The sequence below is a fragment of the Artibeus jamaicensis genome, unplaced genomic scaffold, assembly GCF_021234435.1.
Source record: "Artibeus jamaicensis isolate MK-2021 breed Jamaican fruit bat unplaced genomic scaffold, CSHL_Jam_final contig_477, whole genome shotgun sequence".
NCBI lineage: Eukaryota > Metazoa > Chordata > Mammalia > Chiroptera > Phyllostomidae > Artibeus > Artibeus jamaicensis.
The window spans coordinates 1,470,097-1,495,623 of NW_026521854.1; the positions used below are offsets into that span (position 1 = coordinate 1,470,097).

The 25,527-nt window shown below is 47.1% G+C and overlaps 1 protein-coding gene across 3 annotated transcripts in view; it reads right to left on the reverse strand.

Annotated features, from left to right (window-relative positions):
- Window positions 1–25,527, reverse strand: part of DOCK5 (dedicator of cytokinesis 5) — a 195,996-nt gene that overhangs the window by 91,777 nt on the left and 78,692 nt on the right. For all 3 annotated transcript variants that reach the window (XM_053668169.1, XM_037163470.2, XM_037163469.2), the window contains 8 exons: window positions 24,318–24,373; window positions 22,501–22,597; window positions 12,556–12,704; window positions 8,163–8,298; window positions 6,938–7,095; window positions 5,617–5,698; window positions 3,137–3,266; window positions 160–232 (listed from right to left, as the gene is read on the reverse strand). In XM_053668169.1, the coding sequence (XP_053524144.1) occupies window positions 160–232; window positions 3,137–3,266; window positions 5,617–5,698; window positions 6,938–7,095; window positions 8,163–8,298; window positions 12,556–12,704; window positions 22,501–22,597; window positions 24,318–24,373 (881 nt within the window). The remainder of the gene's footprint in view (window positions 1–159; window positions 233–3,136; window positions 3,267–5,616; window positions 5,699–6,937; window positions 7,096–8,162; window positions 8,299–12,555; window positions 12,705–22,500; window positions 22,598–24,317; window positions 24,374–25,527) is intronic.

A 25,527-nucleotide genomic window follows, 5' to 3' on the forward strand; every position in this document is an offset into this window, starting at 1 on the left:
AAGTCCTCTGTCAGGTCCTCTCAGACCACCTTCCAGCTGGACAGCCTGTCCTTCTCTAACTACGCATACATGCTTCCAGCACCGGCTTCTGCATGAACACACCATTCCGAGTGCTAATCCAGGTCTCAAGTCACCCGGGACAAATGCCAAAGTACTTACTGCTGAAAGGGAATAAAATGCTGCTTTTCTTCATCGTCCACCTTCCCATGTACGATATCAGTAATATCCATCACTAGGAAGAAGATAAACTTAATTAAAGAAACTAATTACTTCAGGCCTCAGTGGGTTACTACGGAAGATTAAGAGTATCAGCAACACAGAAGAGCGGGAAAAGGAGACACCACGTAGGAGACGTCTCATCCCTGGCAGACCCGGACTCCTCTGTATCTGCCCAGCTGAACAGCAACTCACCAGGGGTTCCCTGCTGCAGGGGCTCAGACGCTCTGCGGTAACCCTGCAGACGGCTACCTTTTCCAAGTCCTACAAGATCAGGCAGCTACATTCTTGAGAAATTTGATGCCCTGACCACTTTTCACTGAGTCTATGTGCAAAGACCCAGAGAACACACACTTTTGGTCTAAGTGTCAACAGAATAAAGACGTGAGAGAGAGAGAAGCACAGGATTTGAAGTGGTCTTCTGTCTCCCATTTGACATTTTCTCTTGATTTACCGATAAACCAAGGGAGGCCAGAGCACCAGCTACCCACACGAGAAGACCCCGCAGTGGTCTGCTGTCTCACAAGCCAGGAGGGCAATTAATAAAGTCCTGTTGCATGTACATATCTTACTTATACAGAAGTTATTAGCTCGACTCTAAGAGATGAGGAAAGTGAGAACTGCAAAGGTAAGGAACTTGCCCCAGGTCACAAGTCCCGAGTGTTAAAGCCAGGGTATGAACTTAAACGTGACCTTAGGATCCAAGCGCTGAACCTGACTCTCTCCTGCTGTCTACAGAAGCAGAAAGTGGCTGACATTAGGCAGGGCCCCAGGAAAGAGGCAATCCCTTAGTTAATAAATGACAACGTGGCTATAAACACTCCCCAAGGGCCCACTCTTCACGTAACCTGTTTGGAGATTAAAAGAAATGCTGAGCTATGCGACCATTCTCAGTAGGAGAAACTAAAGATAAGGAAGAAAATAGCTTCTCAGGATAATCCAAACCACAGTGTCAGGCCTGGAAAATAACAACGTTGGTGGAAGGAGGGTATAGAAAGCCGGGCACGGCATCAACTGGCTGGCAGCCTTTCAGGGAACCCTGCAGACCTCGTACAACAGAACCCCTAAACAAACCTGCAAAACTTGTGTTTAACAACCCTCCCCGCAAAAACAGGCAGCCCTGGTTGGTGTGGCTCAGTGGATTGGGCGCCAGCCCGCAAACCCAAAGACTTGATTCCTGGGCAGGGCACAGGCCTGGGTTGTGGGCCAGGTCCCCAGTAGGGGGCGAGCGGGGAGGCAAGTGATTGATGTTTCTCTCTCTCTCCCCCTTCCTCCCTTCTCCTCCCTCTGAAAATAAGTAAATGAAATCTTAAAAAAAACCCAAACAACCCTAACCCTCTCCGTTCTCATCCTACTCACTGCCCTGAACACACACACACACACACACACACACACACACACACACACACACACACACACACACACACACCCGGTCCCCTTAAGAAAAGCAAGCAAAGTTCCAGTTTGATGTTCTTCCAGTTTCTGATGTTCATTCTGAATAACAACGGCCTCTAACACACTTTAACTCCTTAGTTCAACAGACTGACTGTTCTGCAGGCAGCTGAGCAGTCCTGGGTCAAAGCTCTGGCCTCTTCGGAGAGTTCACTTAAATTCTCCGTCAGGAAGTGATGCTGAGCCTGCAGGGCTGTCAGCCCCTGTGACGCAGATGGGGGGCAGGACTGCTCCAGGGGGGCAGGACATCCATGCTCATGGGACACAGAGGCGGCCTCACTATCTGTGTTACCCTGGCACATGGGGTTTCTGTGCCTGTGTTCCAGGAGCAAAATCATGGTATTTCACTGATGGTTTTCAAAACTATGTAGTGACCAAAATTTCAACCTAAGGCTGAAAATGTATTTCCTCAATTTAACACACTACGCAGGAAAAGGGAGGGCCCCCTGGAAGGCTGTAGGGTTTGATTTAAGCTGAGGATCCGCTTTGAAAGCAGTTACAAACACAATGTTGCTTTGAAGAGTGAATTTCCTAGACAGGCAAACCACTGTCCAAGAAGAATTTTAGTTGGCTATAATCATCAATCAATATGTGGCCTCAGGCAGGGGGATATTCCAGAAGCCACACCTGAGGCACCGCCATGGGGGAAACTTAGGAGGAGGGTCCCGGTGCGGACAGAGCACACAGAGGGGTCCCTGGTGGTCCCAGGCAGGGGACACTGGGTGTCTGACACTAACGCCGACAGCTGAATCGTCTCCCAGTTTCTGGCTTTGTCTCTCTCCCCCATCTCCTCTATTTTTTATTATTATTTTTTTTACTGTGGTAAAAATACACATAACATCAATCTACCACTGTAACCACTTTCTAAGTGGGCAGCTAGGTGGCATTAAGCGTGTCCACGCTGTTGTGCAGCCATTCCCACCGTCCACCCCACCGTGTTTTTGTCCTCCCAAACGGGAACTCTGTCCCCGTCCGACTCTAACCCCCCTGCCTGTCTCCCCCCGCCCCTGGGAACCACCATCTCCTTTCTATGAATCTAACCGTCCGATACATACCTCATGGAGGTGGAATCCCACAGTATTTATCTTTTGTGACTGGCTTACTTCACAAAGCATCCTCAGGGACCATCCCTGTGGTCGCAGGTGTCAGACCTCCCTCCCTCTCAAGGCTGAGTGACACACCAGTGTATGGACGGACTGCCTTTGTTCATCCCACTGATCCATCCTGGACCCCCACCTGGGTTGCTTCTACCTTCTGGCTATTGTGAATAATGCTGCTAAGAACATGGGATGTACAATGATTTCCTTGCAACCCAGATTCTAATCCTCTGGGGCACACAACCACAAGCAGGACTGCCGGATCCTTCTAAGTATAAGGTATAAGGTTCTATAGTTCGAAGCATAAGGTTTTTCAGAACCTGCCACCCTTGGCTGCACCACTGTACCTTTGTCTCTGGGCCTTTCCATACCTGCTACTCCGAAGGGTCTGCGGAGCCCACAGGTGTGCTTTTTGCCCTCCTTCAGCTCCATGTGGCCCACCCGGACAATCTGGCACACGAGGCTGATGCGGGGCCGGATGAGGTCAGTGCTGCTGAGGTCCTAAAGGAGCAGAGAGCGCACGAAGGGGTCACCCCGTCACCTCTGCCTGTTTCCTGATGCTGAAAGACCAGAATGGCTCCTCTCTTCTCCCCACACACCCAAGAACTATCATGGCATCAGGGAAAAAATGACTGGACTCAACACAGGAGAAAATTCTATTCCCCAGCTCCCACTTCAAATGTACAAATCAGACCATATTTAATGTAAAGTCTTTAGTTCGTCCACTCCAGCAGGGTATTTAAAAATCAGGACACTTGCCGCTGCTACTTTATATATTGCCAAGACACATGTCAGGATGCATTTCAGTGTCAAATAAAATGAAAACTTGAACGCTATTGACATTTGTTGGGCATCCACACATGCTGGTTTCATTTCATCTGCCAACAGTCCTGGGAGGCAATTAAAACAGAAATTTACATGCCCTGATTTCTGTAATCATTCATGTGTTTTAGGAGAAGAATCCATTGGGAGCTTCCGGGTATATGTTGATTAGGAAGCGATGCGTGGATGAAATATCTGCTTTTTGTGGCTCGTGTTCTACATTTGTTTGTTTGCATCCGTAAAGATGGGTGAGTAACCCCATGAATGAACTCATGGATCTCATTCACTTTAACATCAAACAGAATTTAATTGCATCTCAAATTCTTTTTGTGAAACAGCTGTCCAAGGCCTCTTTACTGAATCAAGAATTACCTTTTAAACAATCACTCAAAATCCATCCTCTGTAATTTACTTCATGTAAATCTCCAAAACTGGATGACAGACCAATGATAACATCAGCCCTGAATTTCTACTCTAGGTTTTGTAAGGCTTCTGCTGAGAGAGAGAGATAAAGGCTACGGGTGACTAGTTAGGTAAACTCCTGCACACTGTTATTACTTACTCATTTGCATTCATTGATAAATGAAGTTTTTGAAACAGGTTTTATGACCTAGGAAATGATCACTACATTTTATTTAAGTGAAAAAGCCGGGCATGAAAGGTACATACCAGAAGGTCCTAACTGGTGGGAGGAGTGAGTTCAGCTGCACAGCATTGAGTAGAGGATGGGGCCAATATTCAATAATGCCTTCTTTAAATGGGTTTTCTTTTTAATGGACACGCTGACTGATGAATGTCTTTTGAGTTTAGGGGAGAACAACTCACGTATCTCAGAAGTGAGGAAATACTCTCTGTGTTCAGGGCAACTTTCGGGGAGAGTTAGTTCTAAGTGCCTTTTTGTCTACATTGACCAGGTGGTGAAGCGATAGATGGGTCAGTGCAGGGACAGTCATCAAACCAGGACTGTCCTGGAAAGGGATGTTGAAAGAAGGGATGACCAGTAACAGGGAAAACAAATAAACGAGTGGGTGGATGGGTGGGTGGATGGATGGATGGATGGATGGGTAGATAGGTGGATGGGTGGATGGACGGATGGACGAACAAGCCTATAGTGGGACCACTGTTCCTCGCTATTCCTTCATTTGACCTTTACCTGACACTCAGCTCACCTTGCCTTAAGACTGGTGAGAGGGAACGGAGGTAAAGTATGGGTGCGGCTTAGGGAACAAAGAGAGAGAAGGAAGGGAGTTCCTCCTTCAGGCCTCACAGGAGCTGGGAAACCTGTCTTCTCAGGCTTCTCAGAGCAGGTGGCAGCAGCTCTAGGGCCTTTTGAGCACTGGTGTCATAAAAAGTGAGAGAACCCCAGAAAGTTCTCAGCCCAGTGAGGTACAGCCACCATGCTCCAGGCTGGAGCCGAGTAAATGTCCTCACCCTTGAACATGTACAGCATCATGTCTCTTACTCTGAAAGGAGGAGAAGGGAAAGGCCATATGTGCAAACAAACAGTCTGGATCCCACTACTGCCTGAGCTATAACCTCGTTCTTAAATGCTGGTCCTCTTAATTGGCATAGCTCTCGCCCTCAAGTTCAAGTTCTTGCTCAAAGGCTCCATTCCTGAGTTCTGCCTTGACCCACCTATTTAAACGGCAACCTGCTCCCAGACCAGAAACACCCAATCCCCCAAAACATGTGCGATTTCTAACATTCTACACCAATGACTCACTTATTTTGATTATTGTTTATTACTGTCCTTCCCATTAGGACAAAAGCATCTTGAGCAAATGGATGTTTTTCTGGTGTGTTCCCTGATGCACCTCAAGTGCCTGGCTCAGTGCCTGGCATCTAACAGGTGCTCAAAAAATATCTGTGGATAAATGAGTGGCTTATTCCTTCGAGGAGGATTATGATGACTTCTCCTGGATGACTTGTATATTCATCATTTCATTTTTTATTCTTTTCACATACTTATCATATGCATCTGCTAATATCCTAGACGCAGAAAATGACTGAACCGAAGGGGGGGACTCACAGTGAAGACCGCCTGGAGGTTGTTAAGCTTCTCAATTTCCTTGGGCATCCCATTGCTACCCCAACGAATTAGGTAGTTCTCACTGCAAAAGGAGAAAAATGCTTCTTACTGAGGGGTCCTCTGGGGATGGAGCTGCCCACAGGGCAGACTGGAGGAAAAGCCCGGCAAAGCTCAGTTACATTCGTCCGGCCGGCGTGCACGGAGCACACAGTGACCACGCTCTGTCTCCTGGTTCTGGAGACGGGCGCCCGCTGCAGCCCTGCTCCGTAAGGCCCACCTGGCGTGGGCCCTCGACACACACTGCTCACGATGGCAGAGACACAGCAGATGCCACCAGATTCCATCTGGGGCTTTCTTCGTCTCAAATTCCTGTCTAAAAGTTTCAGCTTTGCTGAATCAAGAACATAATTTCATGATAATCATTCTAAATCCATCCCCTGGAATCTACATCATCATGCACAAACACAATTTCTGTTTCAGAAATAAACAATCTGTCAGTAATCACTTTTAACCAGCTTCTCCTAAACACATCTGCTTCCTTAGCTGCTCAGCAATGCTGCCACTGTGGGGTTGAACAAAGCCAATTAGCGTTCCCTGCAGTCATTAAAATTTGTTATAGACTTCATATTTTACTGCAGTTTTAGGCCCAGAGCAAAGCTGAGCAGAAAGTACAGAGAATTCCCATAGGCTCCCCCGCAAACACAATACAAAGGCTCCGCCATTAACAACACCCCCACCAGAGTGGTACATTCGTTAATACAATCAATGAACTACACTGACTCATCACTACCACCCGAAGTTCACAGTTTCCCATCCAAGTACTAACCAGACCCGACCCTGCTTAGCTTCCGAGATCAGACGAGATCGGGCGAGTTCAGGGTGGTATGGACGTAGACTGAAGTTCACAGTTTACTTCAGGGTTCACTCTTGCTGATGTTACTCCATGGGTTTGGACTAATGTATGATGACGTGCATCCACTGTATAGTACCACACAGATTGGTTTCAGCACCCTAAACCCTCTGTGCTCTGCAGATTAACCCCCTGACCCTTCCCCGATTATCTTTTGAACACTCTGCTCTTGTCTGTGTTCTGATGAGATGTAGGTGACTTCTAAGACCCATGGGGTCCACAAATGGTTACTGAACTGTTTCAGCAGCTAAACAAAAGGCTTAGTAGCCCAAAGGATTATTTTCTCCTGCCTAGAAATTCTCCCTCTCTTCTCTGTACTCTGCTCTCAAACTGAGCCAAGAACTCAGGCAGGGGGTAGGTGAGGCCTGGTATTTTTCCAGGGTCAACAGCAGGTGACTGGGTGTGCACTACCTGATGAAACTGGACCGGTCTGGATCATAGAGGGCCATGAACAACTCTGCGTCTTCCCCGATGTTGCAGACAAAGTTCTTGAAGTTGACATAGAGGCCATAGGTATGGTTGGCACTGAAGATGGACTGTCCCCGTAAGTCCAGGTTCTGCAGGACTGACTGAACACAGAGGACAGGAGAGAAAGGCATCCTGGTTTCAGCAAACGGGAAACGTGGCAAGTTGGGGACAAATAGAACTACCGACAAGAGGAGGAGCACTTAGGAGAAAGTATACATAGTGGACAAATCATCAAGTGAGCCAAATGTAACATAATCATTATTTACATACATCATCAGACTGCCCTGTTCAGGGCCCCCAACCCGAGTAATTCAATAGCTGTCAAAAGGGGATAATTCCTGATTTTAGTAGCTTCAAGAAATCTTCATCTCACAATTACTTCTGGATGAGCCTCAAAAGCATAAAAATCATGATTTGTTATCCTCCCTTTGGGGAATAACCCTCAAAGCAAACAACAGATCCCAGTGGGAAGGGTTCACCCTCAGGCATGTTAGCAGTTGAAGCCAGAAACACAATGAAGTAGTATCCCAACTGTGCTAAAGAAGTAAAACCTATGAGCTCGGAAACAGCAAAACAAACAGAAACTTTGCGTCATCAGAACAGAAACACTAAAGACCAAATACCCAAATACCAAGATGTTAGGCAGTCACAACACAGCTGAATTTTTCCTCTTCTTCTGAACCCTTTAAATTTTATTTACTGTCCGGTTCCTACTTTCAAAATCTTTCAAATGCTTTTTGTTATTTATTTTAGAAACCCTAATACATGCACCAAACACGGGAGGTTATATGGAAAAAGGGTCCCTGCCACCAGCTTTCCTCAGGGGCAGCCAATAATGATCAATTCATTGTCTATCTCTCCAGAGCTGGCCAACACATAAGGAAGCGCAGATGTATGTATGTTCTTTTTTTAAACATAAATAATATTATTTTATACAGCTTTGCATCTTGCTCCTTTACTTAATATTTATCTTTGCATCTTTCCATATACAGCTGCCTCATTCTTTTTGTAATGTTTTGCTAGTAACAGCAAAACATATGTTACGTTATGTTTTTGACTTTCTAAACCACGTTTCTACCTCTGCGGTCATTGCTTTCTTTTCTCTCATGAAAAACAAACCCGACGATGGAACCTCGGGGACCAAAGTCTTCGTGTCTGAGGAAGGCACCTTTTCTTCTTGGATCCTTTCCTCGATCCTTTTCGAGGCCACTTCATGGGCCTTGAAGAGGGCCACTGTGCTGGTTTCATCTGGGTCCAAGATGTTGCCGTTGTCATCTCGCACGACCAGGTCCAAGCCAAGCATTCTAGAAAGAAAGGAGTGGTCAGCTGGTCCTCAAAGAAGCAAACTCATACTGGAGGACCCAGAGGATCCGGAGTGAGGGGCCGCGGGTGCCGCACAAGTCGAGAACCGCCCACTTGCTTTTCTCCTTCCAATCCCGGTTTCCTTTCCACACCACAGTGATCCGAGAGCAGGCAGGGTCAGAATAACCATGCTCACGTAACGATACGCAAAGTGACAGGGTCCTCAGAACCTCGCCAGGAAAGGCAAAGTCAGCACTGACTCTGACCGATGGCCCTTTCCCTGAGTCTTCTGTTGCTGGGACAGGATTTCTGAAAGACCAACCTAACCAATTTCAGAGCATGGGCTCTGGTGTCAGCCAGACCAGAAACGAAGTCTTAGCTTTCACACTTGCTAGCAAGGTGACTCTGGGTACTTTAGCTGATTTTGCAAAGCCCCGATTTCATCATATGTAGCTATTCCCAACCCTTCAAGGTGCTTGGGAGAATTTAACGTGGTAATGCATGTAAAGCATAAAACACAGCATCTAGCATACAGCGTGCACTCAATAAACTTGAGCTTTTATTGCAGCAACTGGCACAAGAAAACACCTGTGTTAAGATGGAATTCTGAGGGCTTCTGGCCAAGATGGAGGTGTAGGTGGAAACACTGTACCTCCTCGCACAACCAAGTTTAAAGACAACAAAGTTTTAGTAACAAAAACACAGCCAAAACAGGGAAAATTGAACTGTACAGAAGTCCGACAACAAAGAACCTTTCAGCCAGACCGGTAAGAGGGGCGGAGTCAGCGGGCAGAGCAGGGTCAGGCAGGACAGATCGGCTGGACTGACCCAGGTGCACAGGCGGCGGTGGGCGGATCCCAGGTGTGGGGAGGCAACAGGTGGACCCAGTAAGGGCGCACAGTGGCTTGCTGACCGCAGTCACACATTCGCACGCGCAGATAAACCAGGCAAAGGAGCGAACAGTGAGACAGACCTCTCAGGCTAGCGCCCCAGTGACAGGAATTAGAGTCTGAAAGCACCAATTGGAAAGACTTTCGGGTCAAGGTGCTGGGAGAGGCTCCCAGGCTCACCAAGAGTTTGGTGGAGAGACCCACAGGGTCCTGGAGGGTGCACAGGCCCAAACACCTGGGAGCTGGCAACAGGGGGCCCAGTGTGCTTGCGGGAAGCAGCAGAGAAGACTGAAATCTGAGAGAGAGCAGAACAAACGTCATTGTCCTTCTCTGATCGCACCCCCAATTACAGCATCACAACCCAGTGACTGGGTCACCTCACCCTCATGAACACCTAAGGCTCCGCCCCTCATACGTAGCAGGTGCTAACAGCCCAAAACATTATGGTTCGGGAACATCTCAGAGCCCCAAAGACAACAATTCTAAGCGACCAAGAGACAGCCAAGCTTTCAGATGCACAGTTCAAAACACTGGTGATCAGGATGCTCACAGAACTGATTGATGTTAGTCACAAATTAGAGGAACAAATGAAGGCTAAACTAATTGAAACGAAGGGAAATGCACAGGAAACCAATAGTGATGGAAAGGAAACTGGGACTCAAATCAATGGAGTGGACCAGAAGGAGGAAAAAAATGACCAACCAGAAAAGAATGAAGAAACAAGAATTCAAAAAAATGAGGAGAGGCTTAGGAACCTCCAGAACATCATTAAGCATTCCAACATCTGAATTATAGGGGTACCAGAGGGGAAGAGGAACAGCCATGAGTGGAAAACTCATTTGAACAAATAATAAAGGAGAATTTCCCCAATCTGGCAAAGGAAATAGACTTCCAGAAAGTCCAGGAAGCTCAGAGAGTCCCAAAGAAGTTGGACCCAAGAAGGAACACACCAAGGCACATCATAATTACATTAGCCAAGATTCAAATGAAGGAGAGAATCCTAGAAGCAGCAAGAGATAAGGGGACAGTCACCTACAAAGGAGTTCCCATCAGACTGTCAGCTGATTTCTCAAAAGAGACCTTACAGGCAAGAAGGGGCTGGAAAGAAGTATTCCAAGTCATGAAATCCAAAGGGCTACAACCAAGATTGCTCTATCCAGCAAAGCTTTCATTTAGAATGGAAGGGCAGATAAAAGTGCTTCTCAGATAAGATCAAATTCAAGGAGTTCATCATCACCAAGCCCTTATTATATGAAATGTTAAAGGGACTTACCTAAGAAAAAGAAGATAAAAAAGATGAACAGTGAAAGGACAGCAAACTCACAGTTATTAAGAACCACACCTAAAACAAAAGCAAACTAAAAGGACAGCCAGATCAGGAGCAGAACCATAGAAATAGAGATCACATGGAGGGTTAGCAACAGGGAAGTGGGAAGAGGGAAAGGGGGGAGAAGGTACAGAGAATAAGTAGCATAGATGGTAGGTAGAAAATAGATGGGGGGAGGGCAAGAATAGTAGGGGAAATGTAGAATCTAAAGAATTTGTGACACATGGACATGAACTAAAGGGGGGGAATTGTGGGGGAGGGGTGTGCAGGGTGGAGGGGAATGAAGGGGGGGAATAGAACAAGTGTAATGGCATAATCAATAAAATATATTTTAAAAAAAGATGTAATTCTGAATAATGCACAGGAAAATTTGGGGCCACGTGGCTTATGCATGACAGGATCCCCAGGAAGGCTTTCATGCCCACTGTGCACACAGAAGTAGAAAAAATGTTACTCAGTTCCAAGAAGTGGAGGCTGTGGTGGAAACAGGATACTGCTATCTGAATGCCCAACACACATTCCGTGCACTGGCTGCTCAGGAACAGGAGTGTCCAAACAGCTAGCAAGCTCGGGGGTAACAGTGCAAGGTGCCAAGTCTTTGGGAATAAAGCAAAAATGCCTAGTTTTCCTCCTCCAGCATCTCCATCAACTGACTTAATCTGGCAGCCTCTTCTCCATGGTAGCCAGACCCACAGGCCACCCAGACTCAGAAGCAAGGGGCCCTGGTGGCTGCTGGGAGACCTATCAGTGGTGCGTCGCTGCAGCGGCTTAGCTTCTTGAGCTGCTTCCCAGGGCTGGTGTGGGAAGGCAGGAGTGCTCTGCAGCCTGTGGGATGCGCACAGCCTGTGCCAGAGATCGGGGGCCCCAGGCCAACACCCAAAAGGGGAGAGGCGGCATATGTGGAAGGGGCAGCTGCCTCCTCCCACCGCTGCTGGTTTGGAAGAGCCCCAGCACACCTCCACTGGTAGTGCAAACCCTGTGCTCACAGCCCTATGAATGGACGTGGGATGGGGGAGGGCGCTGTTCATTCTTCAACCCAAGATGTGAATTTTCTTCCTATTTTCTTTGTCACTTGGAAGCAAATCACTTACACTCACTTGGTCTGTTTCTTTACCATAAATGGGAATAGCAGCTACCTCTTAGGGCCACACTTAGGTAATCTACGTGAAGGGTACATAGGACAGAGTTTGTAAATAATGGCTGAATGCGAATCTCGTGTGCTGGGTTTACCTAGCGATTTCTGAATCCAGCTGTCAGTCTACGATGCCTACATGGGGGGTGATGACTCTGTGTTCCCCGGTCAGTGCAGCATTTCTAAGAGCCGTGAGGTTGGAAAAGTAGGGCAAGGGGGAGGAAAAGTCACGTGTTGACAAGCGATAGAAATTTAGAAAGTGAAACTAAGTATCACATCAATCATCAACAAAAGCATCATGAGGGACCAAACTGGTATTTTAAAAAGTAAGGAGGGGCGGGTCCTGGGTCACCACGAATATTGACGGACTGACCGAATTTCCCATTTTCTGAAAGGCAGTGAATTCTAGAACCTACACACCCGCCTGAGCTAATCAGACAACTGATGAAGTGATTAACTTTGCAAACACAATCAACAGGATGAAGACATGCTTTATTACTCTGGCAAGTCTGTTTTTTATATGCTGTATTAGGGGAAGAGGGAGAGAGAGAGACTGAGTCTGATACTGACTTAAAACCCCTAGTTAAAATATAAACAGAGCCAGTCTCCCTCTCCACAAACACTTGCCCCGGTCTGTTCAGTGTGTTCAGTAGACGAGCCACTAGCTCCAAGCCCCGTTGTCCCTGCTCCTCCCTCACCTCCTTTAGATCAGAGACCCAGGACAGGGGCTGGCCCATGAAGAGCACTGCCAATTTTTTTCAACAAAATGAGATGTTTTCCGAGGCAAAAGAGAGCGGTAAGCAGTACTCCTCGGCAACTCCAAGGTCAAAAGCTCCGGCTGAGCTGGGTCCTTAGAATGAGTATGCCCATCTTTTTCCAAGTTCTCAGTGAAAAGTCATCCCTGGTTTACCTGTTCCCATGATCGATTTTGGCTGTGACCTTCTTCTTGAGCTCTGCCAGTTCATCCTTGGGGAGTGTCCCAGACAGGATTTGGGACCGCCACTCGATCAGGCTGTACGTCATCTGCTGCAGCCGGCGGAAGAGTGTGACCTTGTTGTGCTGGGATGGGAAAATGAGGTGGAGAAAGGGACAAAAAAAAAGTGTGATGGAGGATGAGAATGTCTTTTGACCTTTTGACTTGATTCTTTATGTGATGGCATCTACCCAATTAATTGTGCCACAGAGTAAGCTGTGCGCTTCGAGGGGATGGCTTTGCCCTGAGCCATTCCTCCTCCCCCCCCATCACAACGTTAGAAACAGGTGAGCAATGGTGGGATCAATGGTTGGTCCTAAACCATAAGTATAACAAATCAGCCATGCCCCCCAAGACACCGAACACACCACTCCTGTCTGAACCCCTCCAGGGATGTCCACTGCCCGGGAGCCACAGTGGGTCACATGGTAAACCCCTTCCTATCCTGGCTCCTGCACCGCTTCCCAGCTGCATTTTACACCAGTCCCCACCTCAAACACCTACGTTCCTCCCGTGCAAAGCCATGTCCAGCTCTCCCGAGTGCTGCAGACCCTTTAACATGTTGCTTCCTCTCCTTGGACCCACTTTTCTCCTCTCTCCTTGAACTGAATCTCACACTCACCCCCACTCTCCTACCACATCCTAGTTGGAAGTCTCTACGTGAAACCCTAACCCCGGCTTCACTGTCCTGCTCCCGGCACCTGGAATCAACTCCTGTCACAGCACAGGAGCCTTGGCCGTGGCTGGGGTGTCTTGGCCTCCGTTTGAACAGTAAATCCCCATTGTGCAAGGGGCTTGCTCATGTTGCCATCCCTGGGAGCCGATTATGAAAGGAGAAAGAACTGTAACGTCAAAGATACGTGATAATGGAAAATAAAATGTAAAATGCAGACTCCCCATAAAACTGTAGGCTGTCCAGAAAATTGTTAGTTCTAGAATAATCCAACCATTATCCTGAGCTTCAGTAAGAACTTCCTGTAACCAAACTAAATTAGCTGACAACCCATTGCTTGTGCTTCAATCATTTGAGGAGTCGAACATTCGGTGTCCAAGCCATTATGCCCTTGGCTCTACTTAAGTGACAAATTCATCGCCTTAGAACAAAGTCAGGAGCATCTACTAGGTGCTGCAAATAAAGTTCCTGCCACATTCTAGAGGGGAAGGCAGCAATAAATAAGTAAACTATATATTTTATATGTAATGTTTACATATATAATGTACATATAATATTTACATATATACATATACACGTACAAGATAATTTCAGGCTTTGAAAAGTGCAAGAAGCGTCCTGCTAAAATGTCAGACAGAAAAAAAAGACATGAATATTTCACTCATATGTAGGGTATAAAACAGGAAGCAACAACCAGAGAGGAAGTGGGCAGGAGGGGAAGGGGGTCAAATATACAGCTATGAAAGGAGACCAGACTTTGGGGAACAAACACACAATGCAATACACAGCTGGTGTGTTACTGAATGGTACACCTGAAACTTACCTAATGTTATTAACGACTGTCACCCCAATAAACTAAATTTGAAAATGTGCGAGAAGGAAAATAAATAAGTAAGTACAGCTATAAGGAGTGTGCACATGGGGAAAGAGGCCGCTTTAGACGGAGGGTCAGGAAAGGCTGTTCTGTAGATCGCTTTTGAAATCTGTTTTCAAAGTGAAAACCTGTACAAGTCCACACACCCGCGTCTACTGTAAGACCACTTCTTTTCTATTTACAGGTGAAAAGTCATGATATATTTGTATCATATTACCTTCTATAAACACACACACACACACACACACACACACCCACACACACACACACTGTTGGTGGCTGTACAGCATGTTCTGTAGTAATGCTCTTCTGCCACAACCCAGGGGCCGACTGCTCTGCAAGGTGTCACCCAGAATCAGGGCTGAAAACATCCAAGAGCCTCCTGAACCAGGAGTAACTGCTGAGGGAGGAGACCTCAGCCTAGAAGCAGGGCAGTGGGAGGCAGCAGCAAGAGCAGCCAAGTGTGATCAAGGCCCGAACAGAAATTCAGATTCCGCGAGAACACCCGGGAAAGAGATGAGAACCTTTCCTGGTGACTGCAGTACGCCCGCGTAACCCCATCAACCTGAGAAACACAGACCACTGTGCCGGCTTCAAATTTTGAGACTCCCTGCGTTTTAGGCCTTAGGTGTTTTCTGAATGGACTCCTTTTCATCAGGTAGTCTTTCAAAAAGCATAAAAATGAGATTTTTAAAATCCATTTTTAATAAGCAAAGGTAAAAAAAAAACCTTGCTTTTTTTCATTTAATTCTATAGAAAGTGTTTCCATCTCACTGTCTTTCAAACTGGAAAACAAGGGAAAAATGAAGCCCATAAAATTTGCTTTTCAAAGCTGTTGGGCAGAAAGGGGATCTTTTTCTTTTTTCTGCAATCTGTGTATTCCTAGTGAGATTTTTTTTTTTAATGTTTTCTCATTTTAATTAAGCTATTAGGTCTCATAATAGGGTCAAGAAGGGACTGCAAGGCCCCGGAGCCTGTGTGAGAGACAGCTCTTTGCCACACATGCCCCCAAGTTCTTGGCCTCAATTATATTTGACATTATCCAAGGCAACTTAATTATTGCCTGTCCATATCAGCCTTGTCTGCCAAGTTCTTCCCCCAAAGAAGGATGAAGACAGCTATTCTTCTCTGATTCACTCTGCCAAGTTAATTCTGAATAGACAAGCTGGAACACACCAAAGGAAGCAATTTCCCCATTTACCTCAAGGAAATAAGATTTTTGTTGCCACATTCCTAAGATGGTTCGAGGTAGGCTGTTTGGAGCCACAGCTGTCCCTGACACTATGGATTCCTGGGGCAGCACAGGAGGACACGTGAGGAGGAGCTCAGATGCCACGCACAATACCCAGAGGCCTAGAGCCAGACCAGAGGCTCACCTCCCTCCCGCCCCCTTTCCTAATCCCCACCCAGCGCAAGCCCTGTGATAGAGCGCCTTCGCTCGTACCCCTAACCCTCGCTCATCTCTGCCTTTTCAGTACTAGCTGCCATTGTCACAAAATTTAGGGGGGCAAGGCATTTATTGAATAACTTCTTTGATCCTCTGCAAAGGTCAGCATAATCCTGGGACACAGGAGGGACTCGAAACAAACTTGGACAGCTCAGACATAAAATCCCACTCTGGTTTCAGTTTGAGGGTCATCTTTACCAAACAGAGATATGGCTCTATATTTTTTGCTACTGGAGAGTAAGGTATTCCTGCATGTTTTGAGTTTCACCCTCTTTTCCACATGGAGATCTCCAAGGTCTTACTTTTGCGTTTCAATTCTGGATGTCTATCTCAATTTTTTAAAAAAGAATTTATATCCTTGGCTGGTGTGGCTCAGTGAATTGAACACTGGTCTGAGAACCAAAAGCTTGTGGGTAAGATTCAGGGAACATGCCAGGTTGCAAGCCAGGTCCCCAGCGGGGGATGCATGAAAGGCAACTGATCGATGTTTCTCTAGCACATCAACGTTTTTCTCCCTCTCTTTCTCCCTCCCTTCCCCTTTCTCCAAAAGTAAATAAAATCTTTAACAAAAAGAATACTAAAAAGAATTTATAGTGATAAAATAAAGTCACAAGAAAAACAGCTTAGCCTTCAATGACAGCAGGAGTACAGAAGCCGTCGGTTAAGTATCTTAGAAATCCTGGGGGTCCCTGAGACAACAGCACCCCTCAACGGGGTGTCCGAAACCTGGATTCAATGGTTCACTTTCCCGAACAATGCAGGCCACAATCAAAATGCTGTCCTGAGTTCCTGCGCCTCTTCCTCTGCCTCAGCACTTCCTCTGTTCACCACCGGTCCTCTTCCCTGCGGATTTTATGATTAGAGGCAAAAGTACTTAAGTGAATGTATTGGGGCCTGATTTCTATCTCTAATTCTGTCATTAACTGACAAGTGACTTTGGGGACATTATTCTCCCTGGGAAACACCCGCCTGTGAAATACAGGGGCTGGCACTAAGATCCACTCCCCAAGAGAAGCATCTTCTGAGACTCAGACCTTAAACTCATTTACTCCTGTAAGTCGCATCCAACTTAACTATACGTGACTTGGACCACCTTCCTGCTGGTATCCTCAAATACTAGGTTGGTTCTCAATCCAGTTTCACCCATACAGAGCTCTGTGCAATCAATCTCATGTCTTTTCTGAGGACCTGTAACTCCTGAGGTCTGGACTCGTGCTCTGGTTCCTCTGTGTCCTTGGGAAGAAGGGAGCCCACCTGGCCCCTGTTCTGCTCTTGCTGTCCATACTCGTGCCTTTTCTCTGACAACGGAAGGCTTTGCCTGACTAGAAAAGGCTTGGTTTTCAAAGAGAAGATTCCAGTAAAGGAGAATTTCTGCCACTGAAGCAATACTAGAAATCCTGAAAGCCAGGCACCAAAGTCGGAGAAAAGCACCCAAAGCGCCATCCCTGCCCTGTCCCATCCTACCTCTTCCGAGAGCCACGCTGGGCAGGGCTTGCTGCTCAGACAAAACGCTGGGACCACAGGACCAAGTCATCTATGGGAATGTCCTGTCCTTGGTAATAAGTGATCAGATGCTGGTTTCAAACCACAAAACCAGCCCAATGATACTTCAGAGCCTACGTCCCAATAACCAGCAGCAACCACCCATTCAGAGAGATGAGACTTGCGGAGCTTTACTCCTCTGGATATGCGATGATGAGAAGAAAGGGCAATTCCCCGTGGTGGGCAGGCTGCACAGCCCCGCCTCAGCCCCGGGCACTGCTGCTGCAGATGTTTGCAGAGCTATAGACTAACAAGGCTGTCCTCTGCTGGCACATGTTAAATGAAAGGAAACCAGTCCTGTGTATGAGCTCCATTTTGGCAATGAAATTCACTTAATTCAACAGTATGTATTAACCACCTTCTAACACACAAGAGATAGGGCTCTTGTCCTATCTCTTTGCCTGAAGGAGCCAGGGTTACATTCAGTCTCCCAATATGACAGGGACAAAATGGTTGGCTGACCAAAACTCACCAAACCATGTCTCCAGCTGAAGGACAGGGACCAGAGTGTGTTTCTGACATGCAGAACATCTCAGTTTCCAGGAGAGTTCCTCTTTCAAAAGTTCTTGTCCCAATGTCCCCCCCCAAATAAACTCTACCTTGTCAGTTTTCAAGACCAGATTTTTAGCTGAAAAAATGTGATGATAAAGAGGTGGGATGTAGATTTGTACACATTCAGAAGGTACAATAGAGTTGTTATCAAAAAGGTAAACTTAGGTATTATCACATCAGTCCAGCTGTGCCAACATCAGTGCATAGAAACCTGCCCTTCTGCCCTGGCTGGTGTAGCTCAGTGGATTGAGTGCGGGCCTGTGAACCAAAGGATCGCAGTTCAATTCCCAGTCAGGGCACATGCCTAGATCGCAGGCCAGTTCCCAGCAGGGGATGCACGAGAGGCAACCATACATTGATATTTCTCTCCCTCTCTCCCTCCCTTTCCTTCTAAAGATAAATAAATAAAATCTTTAAAAAAGAAAAGAAAGAAACCTGCTCCTTAGCTGGGGAACTCACAGAAAGGAAGATGTGCTGCGAGAAAGAAAAGAAGTCAAGTTCAGCTGATTGGATCTACTTTCCAAGGCTGAGAAGAGCTACAAATCCCAAGAGGCAGCAGAGGAAAATGGACTGCATACTGACAACCATCTACCCAGAGCAGTTAAGTCCCTACAGGGCCAGAAGGGAGCCTACCTCCTCAGTCCCAAACTGGAGGGCCCACCCGTGACCCGCTTCAGGGCAAAATTCCACAGAGCCATGAAATTCCGCCAACACTGGTTATCATTCATCAGCTCTCGTGAGGCGGTGCTGTAAGGGGGTAACCAGAGGCTGTCCTGTCCAAAAGGCAGTGTGCCAGCCACTGTCCCGGGAGCTTTACGCAAACTATCCTGTTGAGTTCTTGCAGCAAATCTCTAAGACATGTACAATATATAATTATCACTGGAAGTGAGGAAATTAACTAAGGAGGTCAAAGGGCTCTCTCAGGCCGTGGAGTCGTCCAGGGGCAAACCCTGAACCCAGAACCCTGCCTGCAGAATCTGCATTCTTTCTGTGTGCTTTGTTTGTTTGCAGTCACTGTTACTGGATTTGTTCCTTTTTGTGAATATTAACAGCACACACCAAGCAAGGGAGCAAGCCAGAACTGAGAACTGGCCCCCTGTCTGACCCCAATGTCCACAGAGTGGCCATTTCACCAGGTGGCTGGCCACCGCCTCATTCACAATATTCCTCCTTTCCCGATCAAGTGCCAAAACCACACACAGTTCACAGGCTCCAACTGAGGGTGAGCAGTGCTGGCAAACTTACCAGAGGCTGCTGTGAATTTGACCCCAAATTCCTTTCTGAAATGGTTCATGCCTCCGGGACTTGAACCTAAACTAAGGAGGACTGCTATCTATGGTTACTGACTTCTCAAGGTCACTCTGCCAAAGACAGTAACACAGGGAAAGGAAGTGACCTTGGATAAGGGGAGGCGCACACAAGGGAGCTTTGGAGTCTCCAAGGCTGCCCGAGGGAGGATGCCCAGCTAAGACAGCACCAAGGGTCACGTGCTCACATCTGCGGAATCCTTGATCTGTCCACACAGTGACTTCTCAGCCACCATCTCTTTTCATATCCCCGAAGTCCGCAGAGTAAACAGAGTAGGTCTGACGTCACCTTTACAGAGGGGCAAATCCCAGCAGACCCCTGACGACCTCAGGGGGCCTGTGCAAAACCACAGAGCCAGTCACGGCTGGGCCTGGACAAGAAACCAAGCTTCCAAATTTCTAGGCCAGTGTCTGCCTGCTACACCTTGGCCAACATCGATCAGGAAAGGTAACTAAATGAAAAAAATACTAATATAACAAAGAGGAACAGAAGAACATGAGGTTCCTCGGTTAGTGGTACATGGAACTTTCTTCTCTCTACTCTGGATGAGTGGGTTCCCCTCTCTTCAGCAGAAAGAACTCCCTCTCTTTTAGGACGTATTTACAGATATTTCACAACATTAAAGTACAACTGCTAAAAATAGTTATAGCATAACTACTAAAAATATATTATAGCTATACAAATATTTCTCTTGCCTATCCTAATTGCGTCTACACAGCTAGGCTGAGTCTGTTTAGCGGACTGTGTTTTCCTCTCACTTAAGTCCAGCCCTGGCCGGTATGGCTCAGTGGGTTGGCTGCTGCCCCACAAAGCAAAGGGTCACAGGTTCAATTCCTGGTCAGGGCACATGCCTAGGTTGCAGGCTCAGTCTCCAGAGGCAACCAATCGATGTTTCTCTCCTTCTATTTCTCCCTCCCTTTCCCCTTCTTCTAAAAGTAAATAAATAAATTAATTTAAAAAATTTTAAAAGGCTCTCTGGGTCCCGTGAACTTAGACTTGGAACAGAACTTGGACTGTGGGGCCCTGAACCACACAGGTGTCATTAAAGCCACCAAATGGAGCGCCCGAGCGCATCACCTGTGGCGGGAACGCACGGGACAATGAGCTCAGTGCTGACGTAGCTGAGCAAAGCCTGTGTTCACTTTACACAGACCAAAGAAACACACAGAACCAGAAAACAATCACTGGGAAAGTGTGTGGCGAGGGCGCTGCTTGTGGTAAAAACTAGACTCTGGTTCCTTTTACTTTTTTTCCCCCAGCTAAACATAATGTTTGAGGTTTGCTCCTTTGACACACAGCTTTTTGAGAAAGAAGTTCAGAAATTCTGTCTGAAGTAAACCTTCGCTGGTTTAGGAAGGGATGGGGGTTGAGGACAAAGAGGAGAATTCTAGCCACGATTTATAACAAACCATTGGGCGTATTATTTCTTAATGGGAGATCATGTATCAAAAGCAGGAGCAGGCTGCTCACCCTGTCCAATGGTTAGGGTTCCCACAGGGCATGTGTTTTAGTCAAACAACAATAGCTCTAAGACATGTTTAAATATTCACAAACACAAAATTATTTTACTAGGTGTCAAAATGAAGATTTTACTAGATGTCAAAATTAAGATGAAAAATGTGCTGCCCTCTTAGAGGGGAGGGATTATTTTTTTACACTTACCTCCCAATTCCGTTACTAAGTTGTGGAGCACCCACAGGAGAAATGGCAATCCTAAGCTCATCACCACTTAACTGCTAAGGGATCTGGAAGCCCAAATAATGAGTTCTACTTCTTCCTTTCTGGTTCACTTACTTCTCATTTCTATTCAACAGTAGACTTGGTACAATTACCAAGGACGTGTAGAGGACAGATAATAAACTCAGCCCAAGAGTTGTGTTTTAGCAAGAGGAAAAGTCAGCCTCATGCGTACTCTCCACTTTTGTACATTACACCTTAAAAAAAAAAAAAAAACACCTCTCTCCATTACTTATTATTGAATAGATTTCACCACTCACCGATCTCCAGAAAGACTATGTTAAGGAGCTAACTCATGTGTATGTCATTCCTCATCCATCAAACTGGTTCCATCCACCACTAACCAATCAATTAAGAACCAGAAAGTGCTTTCAATATAAATACAAGACAATGGACGTAGGCCAGATGGCTTAAAACAGCATCTCTATTCTCTGGAGCTTGTGATTTAAGAACATACAGGTTAGCTCTCTCCTCAAACATAAAGAGATCAAAAGATCCCTTGCATTATAGGGTGGAATGCCCCTAGGGCCAGATGATGGGGTCAGCTATGAGTGCTCCTACAGTCCAGAAGGAAACATTACGAATTAATGTCTTTAGAAGATACATTATGAAGAAGAAATGGCTTAAACTTGGCCTTGAAGTATGGGCAGAGGAAAAAAAAACAGGCACTTTTCCACCAAAGGGGTTGGTCATTTCTACTGCTGTGATCCATCCTGGGAAACAGCCTTGATAGAAATGAAATACCTTACATGAATCCTTAGATGTACGCCAGAATGAGCTTTTGATGACTGTTTTTCATATTTGGGTCCAGAGCACAGATGGCAAACACAAGGCCTGAGGGCCGAATCTGGCTCAGCACCTTGTTTCTACCCAGCAGCAGGGCTGAGCTCTCACTTAACTGTGAAGGGGTAGTTACATTTATACAGCCCTAACATTACACTTGGCCCTTTGGAGGCAACCTCGAGGCTGATGTGGCCCCTGGTGAACATGAGTTTGACACCCCTGGTCTAGAGGGAAGACTAAAAAATCACCTAGATAAACACAGCCAGGTACAGGAAGGAGACGGGCTCCCAGAGCAGCCAGCCACGTCTGTTCCCTCACTGAATTCTTCGTGCAGAGAACAAGAGACGGCACACGCACAGGCATTCCCTGCTGCCATGGGGCCTGGTAGATGCTTCCAGAGGCAAGACCAAGCGATGCTTACACACAAGGCCTCCAGGAAAGGGGGGCTTTAGAAAAGTGTGTATAAGTCCCGATGTCATGAAAAGAGCTCCCTAAAGTGGACACAGGTACAAGCTTGCAGCCAACGGACTGAACAGTCTTGGCCTCCTGCAAGATAGCTGCCCCTGATGTTCTATATGTGGAGATGTTAACAGAATGCCTCAGAGTTTTTTCACTGGTGAATTGGTAGTAATTGTACCTACTTTATAGGAGTATTGTAGGATTAATAACAGTTCTGGGAACTTAGTAAGGACTATACAAGTGTTTGCTGTTATTATCCTTATTACCTTACAATCAGCACACTGTCAGTGGGAGGAGACTGAACTGATGATTACACCCACTTCCTCCACTGCCCACCTCAGCCATGACCCTACTCTGGGGAATGCACGCCGGCTGCTTCTCAGCCATCGTGAGGTCCAGGTAAGTCGTCCTCTAGTGGTCGACCCCTGCAGAGGACGGCTCTGTAGCAGGACAGACTGAAAGCCCAGGAAAGATGCCACTAGCTCTGAGCCCCAGGGGAAAACTCACCACGTAGAGCTTGCGCCAGATGACAGCCCATTCTCGCAGCGTGGACGTGAGCTCCTGCACCAGCGGGAGCTCGCCAGGGATGACTGTTTCGTTCTGCCTGGGGAGAGCCAGACAGAGGCCTGTGTTACTCCAGCTCAACCACTGCTGTTTTTCTCAACAGAGGTCAGACTCCCTGAAGCTCAGAGATGGCAAAGGGGCTTGCTGGGCTGGAAACAAAGCAAAACCTGCCCATCAAGAGGGAAGGAGGGAGCTATGTAGGAGATTTTTGTTGTAACTAATCATCTAAGGAAAGGAAAGGAAAGGAGCTGAGGCCACCACAGTTCTCAAAATGATTTCGTTTTCTGCAAAGCGATGGACTCACAGCACAGCCTCAACCTCCCCATTTCGCGTCTCTGTGGGAGCCTCCGTTACTGAGCCAGGCTGGCTTCAGCGACTCCCAGGGATAGAAGCCAAAATCCAGTACTGCAGCTGGGTCTGCCAAGCATCTGTTTCTTGGGTATGGGGGGTATGTGTGCACAGGCCCTGGGGTTCATCATTTCACACCAAGCACTGCGGGGTTGGACGCCCCGCCATCTTCCAGACGGCACTAGGTTTCTTTTCCTCACCTGTGGCCTTCAGCATGGAGACTGTACAGACCAAACTCCTCAGCCGCTCATAGGAGACTCAGAACAAGGAAGGCCAGACATTTAGTCTCATAAATCCTCTCTGGTTGAGAGTAGGAATCGGTGGCAGGATTGCCAGACTGACATAAAAATACAGGACGGCCAGTTAGGTCTGGAATTCAGGTAGATGCAATAATTTTATAGTATGTCTCCTGCAATATCAGGGACATACTGTAAAAACCTACGTGGGGTTATCCAAATCTCAGACTTAGTAGGGCATTCTGCATTTTATGTGGTTGCTCCAAGTAGTAGGAACGTGCTTCACATCCTCACTATCCACCCAAGCACTGCGGCTAGCGAGGCCGCAGGGTGCCCAGAACGGCCCACCAGAAGGGAGGTTCTCCAGGAGGCAGGTTCTCCAGCCTGATTTTGTTTCCAAGGAGTTTTGTGAATTGGGGCATGTCTCCACCTCTCATCTCCCAAACACGGGGGCAGAACTTATGGCTGAGAATGTTTTTGGACTATCAGCCCTGGGACTCTAGTCCTGCTCCGGGAACTCCTTATTCCCTCCTTAACTCCCCTGCCCATGGGCTCCCTGACCAAGAGGCCTCGCTCTCCCACTTCAGGCTGAGTGTCCCACTACTGTTAGCTGCCACAGAGGCAGGACTTCCCAGGACACATGGTTAGGGTGAACAAGAAAATACCCACAGCACAATGAAGTTTATCTGTAGAGCATGTTCACATACATCATCTCATTAGTTCTCATCTAGCTCGTGACAAACACGGGGCCAGATTTGTTTTCCAAGCCCCAGGCGGCCTAAGACTAGCAGGCCTGGCCAGGATTCAGGGCTGATTTGTGCAGGACCAGCTTGCTCCTTTACCTCCCAGAGTCCCCACGTGGGGGCCTCAGGTCTCACCAGAGAAAGAACGTCAAACATTCATGAACATGCACACACGAGCACGCCATCGGTGAACACGTGGTGCAAGGAGAAGGTAAAGACTCGCTCTTCTTTTGTTATCTGTCTTTACTGTCCTGGGTCAGGGTGACGGGGAGAGACATTATGAAAAAAAGAAGGTAGAAGAAGGAATTCTGCCAGGAAAATGTCTCATTTAAGGAGTGGAATTAATGAGTCGAGAGAAATAAGATGCAAGGCATTCCTCAATAACTTTACGTCTTCATCACTGTTTAGGAGTCTTCCCCGAAATGGAACTTACCCTCGGTCTTCCACGGTTGCCTCTTTCAAATGGATATATGTTTCAGGGAAAATACCCTACAGAGAGAAGAACTTGGTTACACGGCCATGAAGATCTCAGCCCAAAGGGAAGTGTGTGGACAGCGGCAAGGATGAATGGAGGGGAGAGAGGACACCGGACAACAGCTGCTGCCTGCATTCAGGCTTGTCGGGCACCAGGGACATCAGGGGGCCACTTCTGTGAAATCATGGCTGACACATCGAAAGGTATAAATTAAGATTCGGGTTCAGAGCTTAAGACAAAGGCTCCACATATGAACAGGCACACATGCCCACGTCAGCCTGCAGCTGCAGTGAGGGGAGGAGTTTAACCCCTTCAGATCCTGTTTGCCAGGAGATGATTCCTTTTCAAGGGGCCACATGATCAGTACAGTGGGGGCTCACACTTTGTGGCCCATAAAATTGTAGTGATTTTCTAAAGTGATTCCTCTCAGCACTTTCCAAATGTGCCTCAAATCAAGTACTACTGGTTAGCAGGTTATTTTTAGCATTTCCCAGTCTCAAATTGCTCTCCATTCTATAAACTTAAGAGGTAATTCTACATCAGTACTGGGACAGTGCCCTGGAAAAAACTAAAGGACACAAAGACCTAAAAGAAAGGCTGGAACCTGGTCAGCAGAAACCAAAGAAGTGAAGACCAGATCTAACCAACAGGAAGCGAGTCAGGGATGTCGGTTTTCTTAAATGCCAAAGCTTCTGTTGCTCAACTGTGAGATATGGTCATCGATAACCAGAGACTCTGCCGTCTGGAAACAGCATTGTGGTTCTTTGTTTCATGGGACTTTGCATGCTGGGCCAGTAGAGGTAAGAGAAGAACCTGTTTAACAGGCGCCATGGGCTCAGCTGGAGAAGTCAGCATGACCCTGTGCACACTCCGCGTCAGGGTGGCTTGCCGCGGGATGGGGCGACAGACTCCGGTGCACCCAGAGATCCTTGAGCCATCAGAGAGAGAAGCCAGTGAATTTCAACCCCGGTCTGTGTGTGTCTAGTTTTGAGTGCTATATTTATCCACACGACCCTTCTGTCTCCTTTAACCCTTTGACTAGAAAACAGGAAACAGCAAGCAAGTCTGTGACTGAGCAGCTCCCAGCACTGATGACAGGGGGACCTGAGTCAGAAGGGAGATGGCCGTTCTTTCCCACCAGGCAAAGAGAACCCCAGAAGTGCACACT